The following is a 10,829-nucleotide window of genomic DNA, read 5'->3' as shown; positions in this document are numbered from 1 at the left end:
CGAGAAGCTCCAGGTCCAGTACAACCGCTTGAGACAGGCGAAGATCACCACCGAGCTCACTGAGATCGTCGCCGGTGCCGAGTCGGTGTGAGCCCGCCGCGCGTTGCTGCCAGAGTGGGGCGCACGCAGCCGTCGAGGCAACCCCAACGCGCCCGCCCGCGCGCGGCTGCCGGCATCTTTTCGCGGGGAGCGTCGTGTGAGAGTGTTGTGGTGTGCGTGCCCGCTGTCTCGCCACCCACCCGCCTCGTCCCTCGTGTCGAAACCTGCCCCATGCGCGTCAAGGCTAGAGTCAAAGGCGCGACCGGCAATGTTTTTCTCTTCTACCCCCCCGGCCCCACACGCACCCCCGAGTCGCGAGTGCCCGGAGACCCCCGCGAGCGGAGAGGTGCTGGTTCGTGCTGCGCCGGCTGATTCGCATTCCGGGGAGTGCGAGTGGCAGGGGGGTTGACGCGAGAGAGAGATTTTCTTCTTGACGCGCGCTTGGAGGTCCACGGAGGTCCGGGCTCGGACTGAATACGGCGCGGTATGTGGGTGCACGCGGCTCTCAGTACTCAGTCATGAGTCAACTCACAACTCTCTGTCAGTCTCGACGTGTCTCGCACGGGTGGCACAGGCTGCCACAGCCGACGCAGCTTTCGATACATGTCTGGCGAGTGGTGGTGCGTGGGCCCGTGGGGTAGTGTGGACGCTCGGCATGCGCGTCGCATGACACGGGGTTCGAGTTTCTTTTCTAAAGTGAAGTTGCGCAATTTCTTTTTTTCAGAGCGGTTGGACGAGCCGGAGTGGTTTTAGTGTGCCACGATGGACACCTGCCTCGAGAGGCTGAAGAACGAGCGCAAGGTATCTCGCCGGTCACCTCGTTCCGCTCTGCCTTGCACTCACCTCGTAAGCGCTCGTTCCGCTCTGCCTAGCACTCACCTTGTTCGCGTCGGCCGCCAAAGGCTCGCTGCCACCCTGTAGGAATGGCGCAAGAATCGTCCGGTGGGGTTTGTCGCAAAGCCCAGCGAGAACGCGGACGGCACCAACAACATGCTTGTTTGGAGGCTCAAAATCCCCGCCAAGGCCTCCTCGATCTGGGCGCCCGGCCTCTTCTCGGCGACGATGACCTTCACATCTGAGTACCCGGCCCGGCCTCCGCGAGTCACCTTTGACCGGATCGGCGGCGAGCTCCTCTTCCACCCGAACGTCTACGACGACGGCGGTGCGCCCTGCTGCGTCGGCGCGACTGCAGCGCGTCGCCTGCAGAGGAGATTCCGCCGCCTCCCCACGCAGGCGTCTGCCTGAGCATCATCAACCCGCCCGAGTCGACGCACGGTTACGGGCGCGGCGGCACCTGGCTCCCCACCATCAGCATCCGGGAGGTGTGCCTCGCCCTGCAGACCTTCTTGGACGAGCCTAACCTCGGCTCCCCAGCCAGCCGGGCGGGAGGCAACCGCCCGTACGAGGCGTGCCGGAGGAGCCGCGAGGAGTACGCGCGGCTGGTCAAGCAGCAGGTGGGGCGCGCCGAGGTGGCGAGTGGGTGAGCCGCAGAGCTTGTACGGAATTTCTCCAGATGGGGCCCGCAGTGCGCGGTGAGACCGGAGCGCGCCCGGTCCCGGCAGAGGTCCCGCGTCTGTATTGGTTCTCGCAGCTCTCGCTTCCTGGGGCCCATGGCGGCGGCGGCCGCGGCCTCTTCCCAGTGCGGGACGAGGAGATGATGAGCGACGTCCGGGAGAACTTGTACTGTCACCAACTGTCCTTGGTCCCCGTGGGGCAGGGCCGAGAGCGAGGGCGCCTGTGGAGGGCGCGCGGACTAGAAAGTCTAGACGCGCACCGCGAGGGGAGAGCGACAGGGCGCGCGCGGCCTGCGAGACGCGACCATGGTTACCCGGGCGCATCTCGAATCTCGTGTTTTTCTCTCTCTTCCGCCTGGTTTTTATTTTATTTGTTAATTTTATTTGCACCACGGCGCGCGCGCGCTAGCCGCAATCGATGCAAAAATGATCATATGATATATGAATTTGCACAAGGAGCTCGTCCTGCCTCGTACCATCACGGAAAGGCGGATGCTCCCCACGGACAGAAGATAGACAGAGGAACGCACATCGTCAGGCGGCGTGTGAGGGGGGGGGGGGGGGGAAAAATCTGTGTGCGTGCGAAACCAACAAAAAGGCGCGTTGCGGGCCGCTCCACGCTCAGAGCCTGTGTCTGGGCCTCGCCGCGCCGGCCGCGCCTCGCCCTCCCCTCCACGAGCGCTGCAAGACATCCTCCCAGCCCCTCTCGGAAAGGTGGCGCGCCAGAGGGCCCGTGCTCACGGCTCTAGACCCTGCGGCCGCGCGCGCCCGATAGCTTGGGCTTGGTCAGCTGGTTGGTGCGGATGCCCAGCTCCGAGGTGAGCCGCTGGAACTCGGACAGGTCCTCGCGGAGCAGGTACTCGAGCAGCTTGCGCCGCCTGACCACCATGGCCGTCAGGCCGCGCAGCGACGCATAGTCCTTCTTGTTCTTCTGCATGTGCGACGTCATGTACTGGATGCGCGCGGTCAGCACCGCGATCTGCACCTGGGCGGAGCCCGTGTCCGAGGCGTGCAGCCGGTACTTTTGGCGCATCGCCTCGACGCTCTGCTCGTTGGTAAAGGCGAGCCGCGGCTCGAGCGTCTCGTCCGGGTTGTCCGCCTTGACAAAGACGGGCTGCGTCTCCATCGCCGACAGCGGCGCCTCGTCCGCAGCCAGCGCGTCCAGCAGCTCCTCGGTGAAGTCATCCACCGGCGCAGCAGCCTCCCCCGCCTCGGCGACCTCATCCATGCGCACGCCCCAGCAGGCGGCGGGCGCAGCAGAGATGGCGCGGCGGGTTGGGCACGCGGGAGAGACGAGCCACCCCGAGGCCGCCGAGAGGCAGGATACAAGCAGCAGCTGCAGCAGAGGGCGCGACATCGCAGATGGAGCGATTACGATAAGTCTGCGAGGGGGCGGCGGCGCAGAGCGTCAGAGGAGGGCGCTGCGGGCCGGGCGCGGGCCGACGAGCGGCCCGAGTGCAGCAGCAGGGTGGGAGGCGGCGGCAGGGAGGGAAGGGGCGGCACGCGGCGCGCGGCCGCCGCGCGCAGCGAGGGATGTGGGCGGTCGATGTGTGGGCGGGCTGCCTCTGTGGCGAGGAGCGAGCAGCTCGCGGTCGAGCTTTTCTCAGCGGCGACTGTGAACACCTCAACCTCTCATAGACCAGCGCGCAGCGCCATAGGAGGTATTTTCTTCTCAATACCAAGGTCTGTGAAGGTTGGTACATGGTACTGTGAGCGAGGCGAGGCTCGCAAGCGAGACCGAGAGGTCGAGAGCGGCGCTTTTCTCGTTTGAGGATACATCATGCATCGTTGTTGGTGTGTCCATACTCTGGGGGGAGGCGAGGGCCCTAGGGGGTACACATGCGGGGGGGATATGGGGTCCCCCAGCCCGCCGCAGGCGCCGATTTTTTGGCATTTTTTTCTTTTTTCGCGCGATTTTTTACTTGTTTTCATGGGAATTCGGCGTACTTGCGGCCATGCTATCACGCCTTGCGACATCCTTTCGGCGCTGCTGACCGTGCCATGCTGCTCAACTGACCGCCTGCATAGCTCGCGGCCTTAGTCTTCGGCATTCAGTGACGACCTGATCGTACGGCCAGTAGGAAGGTGTCCTTCCAGCGCGTGCATGCTTCTGACGCAATGCGCGTCACAAACTGCCTCGGATTGGCTGCTGGCACTCTCGAGGCTATGCCTACACAGCCTCGCGCGCATGGGCAGTCAATAGGGACCACGGACCTTCTCAGGACAGCGCCGGTGCCTCTCTCTTGGACCGGCAAACGTGGTGGTCTCGTGTCACCGATGTGGGACCAGTGCGGCATCGCGCCATCGACAGCTCTGAACTGCGCCTCACCACTGACCGGGAAGGCCGCCAAGTGGGTCAGCACCGGTCGCACATTGTGGCAGCAGTCAGCAGCGCATGTCTGATAGCTAGAGCAGCAGCGTCAGGGTCGCAGGGTCGGATCGTGTCAAGCCTCTCGCCCGGCCGGCCGCGTGCAGACGTCGGCCTGTCTGCTGTCTGGAGTGATCTGTCGGCGGTCATTACGACCGATCAGGTTGGAGTTTTCTGATGGTTGGAGGGTCTATCTGTATGTACTCCTCGAGATCTCTCCAAATCTGCCCTCTACTCAACCGTACTCATTCGGGAAGTCGGTGCTAACGGAGACTAACGGAGCCGGAGCCCCGTTTCCGCACTGCTGCGCGGCGCACGGTGCCTCCGGGGGCCCCCGCCTCCCCCCAGAGTGTCCATATCCACGAGAGAGTTGTTCATACCCACAGCCATGGCCCATGGCCCATGCACCATGGTACGCCTCGATGATGCAAGGCTCGCCGTCGGGGGCAGCTTCCGGCAGCCCGCACACCTCTCGGAAGGAGCCGGCCAGTCGCTCAGTGCCGCGGCGCGAGTTGGTGTAGACCATCGTGCTCTTTCCCCCCCTGTGCGCCGCCTCGACGGCGAAGGTGACCGAGCGGAGCTTTTGCGGGCCGTCCTCACACACGATACAGGTGTAGGCCGTCTGCTCGCGCCGTGTTGTGCCACGCACCACGACCGGGTCCGTCTCGATGCCGAGCGTGATACAGAGGGACTGCACTGTGACGGGAGAGGCGGTGGCGGTGAGCAGCATGTACGTGAGCTCCGGGAAGACCGCCGTCAGCGCCCCTAGCAGCCGATAGTCGTGCCGAAACTCAAGGCCGTGCTCGTCCACACAGTGCGCCTCGTCGATGGCGACGCAGCGCCACCAGCCCTCCTCGTACGCGATGCGGAGCAGAGCGTGCAGGGCTCGACTGCGCACCAGCTTCTCTGGCGACACAAAGAGGACCGTGCTCATAGCGTCTCCGCCCGGCAGCGTCTCCTGCAGCCGCTCGAGGAGGTGATCCTCAGGCGAGCCACGGGGAAGGCTCGCCTGGCCGCTCAGCGAGCGGATCAGCTCCTCGCGGGAAGGCTCGGGGCCGTCCTCCGCGCCGGCAAAGAGGCTCTGCGACGCGCCGTCGAGGACGTGCGCGAGCTTCCGGGGCAAACCATCGCTGGCCAGGTAGGGTATGCGCGAGTTGAGCTCGTCCGCCTGCTCCCACGCGAGAGCCACCAGCGGCATCACGACGAGGGTAAGCTTGGGCGGCGCAGGCTTTGGCGTGGGCGGCCGCATGAGCGCGGCAAGCTGATAGCACACGCTTTTCCCATCGCCTGCCTTCCGGAGCACGAAAGTATGTCGCCCGTCAAAGAGCGCGCATGCCGCGTCGAGCTGAAACGGGCGCGGTTCCTTGTCGCCCAGGAGGAGAGGCGCGACGCGCAGCGCAATCTCACGGCTCTCTCTGCGCGCATCATAGCGGCATGCCGCTACGGCCTGCGCCAGCTGCTGCTCGAGGTTCTGAATACGCACCTCGCGCGCCACCTGCTCTCGCGCAAGGTGGCGAAGCTCCTCGGCACATTGGCGGTGCCTCGCCACCTCGCCCGCCAGCTTCGTCTGCAGGAGCAGAAGCGCCCAGGTCCGGGCAGACGCCTGCCGGAGCAGCAGCGGTGAGGGTGAGCGCTGCGCTGCGAGAGCGGCCCCTGGGTCGGCGGAGCCGCCCGTTGTCGGTGGTGTGCAGAGTACTAGCGATCATGTGAGTGCAGAGATGGTGGCTGGATGGAGTCGCTCTCGGCCCAGAGCAGCAGCGCCTCGGGCAGTGTAGCCACCTGCGGCGTGCGTGCGCCGCCGCACGACGATGGGGTGCGGTGGTTGCTCTGCCCGGCGCTGCATGGCGCCGAGCCGCCTCTCCGCTGGCGTGCAGGTCGGGATGGGTCTGGTGGTGGGTTGTGAGCGGGCGAGGCGCGCCTCATCAGCCGCTGTCTCGTCGGCCATGCCTGCCAAGCTGCTCTCGACAGCGCGCAGAGGTCTCAGGGCTGCGCGCGGTCCGCACAGAGGTCTCAGACGGCCTCCGACCGGCCTGCGCAAGGGAGGGTGAGGTGGTTGATCAGAAAAGTGCGGCGGCGACGGTGCCGCAAGCATTCGGGAGGCGTGTGGGCCGCGGGACACAAGGCACCGACGAGGGGCTACTTTAGGTCAGATCCGCTGGGAGTGCCCAGGGACGACGGCAAGAAACCCAAGGGTGAAACCAAAAAGAGGGCTACACACGGCCCTCTACGCTGGGGCGCCGGCGCCCTACTAGGCGCCCCCCGCTCCCTTCCCCTTAGAGCCCCCCATCCCGCTAGCCCCCCGCCGCGGTCCCTCGCGGTCGCGCGACGCCGCACCAAGCCCGCACAGCTAATTACAGAGTACAGCTGACAAGCGTACCGGGTGGCTATTTTAAAGGCCTATTTTGAGCTCACGGCGAGAGGCCGCAAAGGGTCGACCCTTTTGCTTGTGGCGCGCTCGCCTCCACCACGCTCCGCTGCTGCCCTCTTGACGGCTCTCTGCCCGCCAGCTCGACCAACTCGACCGCCGAGAGGCTGGGCTTGGCCGGCGGCGCGGCGCGTGTGTGCTGCGGCCATCTCGGACGTCGCAAGCGGCGCCAGCCAGCGGCTCGGCCGCGCATCCTTCACACACGCCGCCACGACCGAGATGAGCGGGCCCGCCCGGTGACGAGTCATGGTGTGAGCTGCATGTGCGCGGCGGCTGTGGCCACAGCAGGTCCACCAGACGGACCTCAAAGCTTGCCGTCGGCGTGCTGTCGTGGCGAGAGCCGAGACCGCTGCAGAGGAGCCGAGTGAAGTGGCGAGCCAGAGGCTACCAGGGCCACTAGGTAGTCCTTATCCATTCTGATCAGGGCTGTGCTTTGGTGGGGTTGTGTTTGAGCATGTGTGAAGTGGGAGTGCGTGCCGGCGGTGTCTGTGGGTGAAATGGGCGTGTGTGTGAGGCTGCAGAGCCGTGGTATGAGCCAGAGTGAGCTTCATCCTCCAAGATAAGTGCGGTTTGGGACAGCTCAGACTTGGTACTGATGGGCCTGGGCCAGGAGAGCGACAGAGAGGGCGAGGTGGTGAGCTGAGAGCAGGAAATAGCGCGTCATGGCACTTGTATGTCTACCCTGCTCGGCAATACAAGCCGCTACAACACCAGGATTTGCTGATTACCTGATTCCGTGCGTGTACCCGGCGAGGTCCGCCAGCCACGCGGGCTCGGGCAGCCGGAAGGTCGAGTAGTCCACCGAGTAGACGCCTCGCGCGGCCGCCGCGCTCTCGCGCGTGTAGTAGCGCCGCACGCGCCCGGCGGCGCCTGTGTCGTGCCCATCTCGCATCTGCAGGAAGCGGTGCGCGGTGCTCTCGGCGACTCCGACCGAGGCGAGGACGGAGAGCATGTCGGCGGCGAAGGTGGCGGCCGAGAGCCGCACGACGTGGTGGAAGCGCGGGAGCGTGCCGTGCGAGAAGAGCAGGTCGTCGGACGACGCGGCGGCGTCGGCCCGCGGCGCCACCAGGCCGCAAAAGTAGGCCTGCGGCAGGAAGTGCTGGTTAAGGTCGGAGCGCTCGTGGGGCGGCAGCGCCGCGAGGTGGTCGACGAGTTGGTCGAAGCTCGGCCGCCAGCGCGGGAGCGGGAAGCCCTCGCAGTGCTGCTCGCGGTGGCCGCTGCGCGCGGGTCCGTCGTCGGCCCGCGGCTCGCACAAGTCGAGGTAGGCGCTGAGCAGCCGCTCGAGCGGGTCGCGGACGACAACCACCTTTACAAAATCGGCGCAGGCGAGCACCGCCAGCCGCGCCGCGTGCGCGAGGCCCGATAGCGAGGGGAGGAGGTTCTTGTCGCTCGCTTGCACAAGGTGGGCGAAGGTCGCGTTCGCCTCGCCCGTCGCCGCGTGGAAGAGCAGCCGGATCAGCCGCGTCTCGCCCGCCTTCTCGATCGGGCAGTAGGCGAGCCGCAGCCGCGGCACGACCAGCAGGCGCGTCAGCAGCGAGTGAGCGCCGCCCAGCTGCTTGGGCCGCCGCCGGCTCGCGTGCGTGTTGGGCTGCCCGGGGGCGCGGTGCGCTGCCTGCTGAGCGCGCCACGCGGCGGCGCCCTCGGAGCGCGCCGCGAGCCGCAGGGCGTGGCGGGCGCCGCCGCTGTCGTTGAACGCAGGGTTGCACGTGCGGCGCAGCGACGACTCGCTCGGCGAGGAGGCTGCCTCGGCCCTCGCCCCGGCCGCGCAGCTGCCCACGTACTCGTGGCTACACGGCGCGTCGACGTGCTCCGCCGGCCAGCCCGCGCGAGAGAGCGGCCGTGCCAGGGGCTCGAGGGGTCGCAGGCGCGAGGAGCGGAGCAGCGCCCGCACGGAAACGGACAGGAACGAGTTGGCGTGATCGCTGTACAGGTGGTCGAGGTCGCAGGCGTGCGCCCACGAGCAGGTGCGCTGCTCGAGAGACCACGACAGGTAGCGGCAGCGTGGGCACGCGAGGCACAGCTTGAGGCAGGCGTTGGCGGCATCCTCGTCGCCACTGCTCTCCGTTCCTTCGGGCAGCTGCCACCACCCACGCACCCCTCTGGCGCAGTCGCCGGCGACGCCCGAAGAGACGGCGTCGCAGTATCCCGGCGACGCATCCCTCCACCAACGCTCGGGCCAGCTGTCCGGCGGCGCGATGGGCGCAAGCTGCTGCTCGAGCCTGGCGTCGTGCACGCGAACCCCGTGGTTGCACGCATGCGGACAACTCGCCCTCCAAAGCGGCAGCGAACACTGCCGCGCAGCGACAGCGTGCCGACAAGCCGCGACGTTGAGAACGCTGCATCTGCACTTGTAGGACACTTCGCCCGGAGGATAGCCACAGAAGAACGACGGCGCCTCGCTGCCACACCGAAACTCGCCGCGGCAACCTCTCGTCCAAATGCTGTATCCGTCCACGCCGCAGCCAAAGGTTTTCCCAGGCAGGCACCGGCCCTTGCTGTGCTGAGCCACCAGCGCGACGCGGCAGTCGACGGAGCTCTCTCTCGCATGCATGGGTCTCGCCGTGTCGGGTCCTTCCGGGATGGGAACTCCCGGGTTCCGGCTCCTACCCAGATAGGGGGTCTGTCGGCACTGAGTCGCGCCAAAACGCCCTACCTACCTACCTATTGCGGGCGCCGACCGCCAGGCTCCGTGCCCCACCTACCTACCTAGGCAGCGCAGCGAAGCAAAAAAATATCCGTTGGCCCTCTGTGAATAGGCTCCCAGCGCCCGCCGCGCCGGCTTGTACCGCGGTGCGGCACCCGTCTCGGCTGGCGTCCCGGCCGCAGGCGACTCGTCTGGCATGGCCCCGTTTCGCGGCTAAACGCGCCGTCTCCCGCGCGAGCGAAGCGGTTTTTTTACCCCCACCGCCACCCCCCCAACCGCAACCCCCCACACACACCACCGCCACCTACCTACCTATTGCGGGGCCCTCTGGGGCGGTCAAAACCGGACCTACCTACCTATTGCATAGGGTCCAACGGGTGCCGACAGACCCCCTATCTGGGTAGGAGCCGGAACCCTGTGCTGCATGAATGGTTCGGCAGGTGTGAACAACACCTCCTGACCACGGCGCCGCAGGCGCCTGTTGATGGGTCCAGGTGATATCCCTGAATGGGCAATGCATACGCCTAGTTGGGCCTCAGATCGCCCGACCGCGTCCCGGTGCTCTGTGGTCGGATTTGTTTGTGACGCCTGACGCCGCCGCACCACGCCGCGGCCGGGGGCGGCCCTCCGGAGGCCGAGGATGGCTGTGGCGGACCGGGACGAGCTCTGGGAGGTTCAGTGTCAGTGTATACATTGTAGAGACTGATCATGTGCACAATATATCTCAGTCTAGCTAAGCCAGGGGAGGCGATGCCGGGGCCGTACAGCAGCTTGATGGTGCTTCGCCGGCGTGCGTCCCGGAGCGGTGCCGGACGGGCGGTCCGTGGGAGGAAAACTCAGGACAACACCGACACTGCTGTGATTCGACTTTTTACTTCAAACAAAGACAGTGGCACGCGCCGCAGCGCGGTGCATGCCACTGTCAGGAGCGGATCCGTCAGTTAGTTGTGTTCACGCCGGGATCGTGTCCTGAGTAACCTGCCCAACCATTTCTGAGTACCCGGGTAGCAGTCAGGCGGCCTCCCCAGTCACATGGCATCTCCCAAAATCGATTGGCATTGGCGTTACTCCACTGCAACTGCACAGTCGCCGCAACGCTATGGCAGGCACACGCAAACACCTTCCCGCGCGGTCCCCCGGCAAAGGTGGAGCACCCGCACGGTACACAGCTGCGCATGCTCCGACGCTGCTGCGGACGGAGCGACTGTACCACGCCAGGGCGATGCCTGGCTTCCACACGTCCAAAACTTGGAGCAGCTTGGGCCATTATCCAGGCGACGGCCGAAAGCGGGAGTGGGCCTCATTCCAAAGAGAAGCTCATGACCAATCACGCTTGTGCGTCACGCGGAGCTGGAGAGACCCGTTCGTGCATCAGAGTGCTTGGACAACCAGTAACAGGCCTGTACGGTCTAACAGGCGCTCTCTGCTGTGTGGGATGTGTTCCGATTTGCGATATGTCGCACACTAGAGCAGTGTGCGCCTCTCGCTGTGCGAAGGGGAGAGGGAGCGGACAGCGGTGCGGAAACGCTCTCTCGCGCTGCGTGCGTGGTTTCTCAACGACCTACCTGTTTTCTCCAATGCAAGTTACTCACTGCTGATCAGCACCATATGAGTCCACCACTGACCACACAAACACCGTCTGGAGTTCTGGTGTGTCGGGCAGCAGCACACACTCGAGGCCATTGTCGCCTCTCTATCCCACTAGAATCTAGATGTCCTCCAATGAGTGAATCCTCCGACGAGGATGCTTGGGAGGATCCGCCTTCGGGCTCGGCGCCGCCGCCCTCCTCCTCATACAGCAGCGCCGTCTCGAGCTCGGCGCCCTGGAACACTTGTCTT

At 65.9% G+C, this 10,829-nt stretch overlaps 4 protein-coding genes across 4 annotated transcripts; 1 reads left to right on the top strand and 3 right to left on the bottom strand.

The window, feature by feature from the left end:
• The first annotated feature begins 770 nt into the window (after positions 1 to 770).
• Positions 771 to 1,941, top strand: EMIHUDRAFT_429395 (hypothetical protein). The gene is made up of 3 exons (XM_005786351.1): positions 771 to 840; positions 961 to 1,201; positions 1,273 to 1,941. Exons 1-3 carry the CDS (start codon positions 802 to 804, stop codon positions 1,521 to 1,523), a joined length of 531 nt encoding a protein of 176 aa, XP_005786408.1. The 5' UTR covers positions 771 to 801; the 3' UTR covers positions 1,524 to 1,941.
• A 31-nt stretch (positions 1,942 to 1,972) lies between these two features.
• EMIHUDRAFT_429394 (hypothetical protein) lies at positions 1,973 to 3,138 on the bottom strand. The gene is made up of 2 exons (XM_005786350.1): positions 3,117 to 3,138; positions 1,973 to 2,935 (listed from the first exon to the last, which is right to left on the bottom strand). Exon 2 carries the CDS (start codon positions 2,908 to 2,910, stop codon positions 2,299 to 2,301), a length of 612 nt encoding a protein of 203 aa, XP_005786407.1. The 5' UTR covers positions 2,911 to 2,935; positions 3,117 to 3,138; the 3' UTR covers positions 1,973 to 2,298.
• A 1,018-nt stretch (positions 3,139 to 4,156) lies between these two features.
• Positions 4,157 to 5,866, bottom strand: EMIHUDRAFT_229087 (hypothetical protein; the record flags this gene model as incomplete). The annotated part of the gene is made up of 3 exons (XM_005786349.1): positions 4,157 to 4,184; positions 4,302 to 5,574; positions 5,701 to 5,866. 3 exons carry the CDS (start codon positions 5,864 to 5,866, stop codon positions 4,157 to 4,159), a joined length of 1,467 nt encoding a protein of 488 aa, XP_005786406.1.
• A 1,204-nt stretch (positions 5,867 to 7,070) lies between these two features.
• Positions 7,071 to 9,040, bottom strand: EMIHUDRAFT_455666 (hypothetical protein; the record flags this gene model as incomplete). Its single annotated transcript, XM_005786348.1, has 2 exons — positions 8,124 to 9,040; positions 7,071 to 7,934 (listed from the first exon to the last, which is right to left on the bottom strand). Exons 1-2 carry the CDS (start codon positions 8,895 to 8,897, stop codon positions 7,071 to 7,073), a joined length of 1,638 nt encoding a protein of 545 aa, XP_005786405.1. The 5' UTR covers positions 8,898 to 9,040.
• Between the last annotated feature and the right edge of the window lie 1,789 nt (positions 9,041 to 10,829).

This window comes from Emiliania huxleyi, assembly GCF_000372725.1.
Source record: "Emiliania huxleyi CCMP1516 chromosome Unknown EMIHUscaffold_152, whole genome shotgun sequence".
Classification (NCBI taxonomy): Eukaryota; Haptophyta; order Isochrysidales; family Noelaerhabdaceae; genus Emiliania; species Emiliania huxleyi.
The sequence above is the reverse complement of the archived record's forward strand: the minus strand, read 5'-3'. Positions and strand labels throughout refer to the sequence as shown.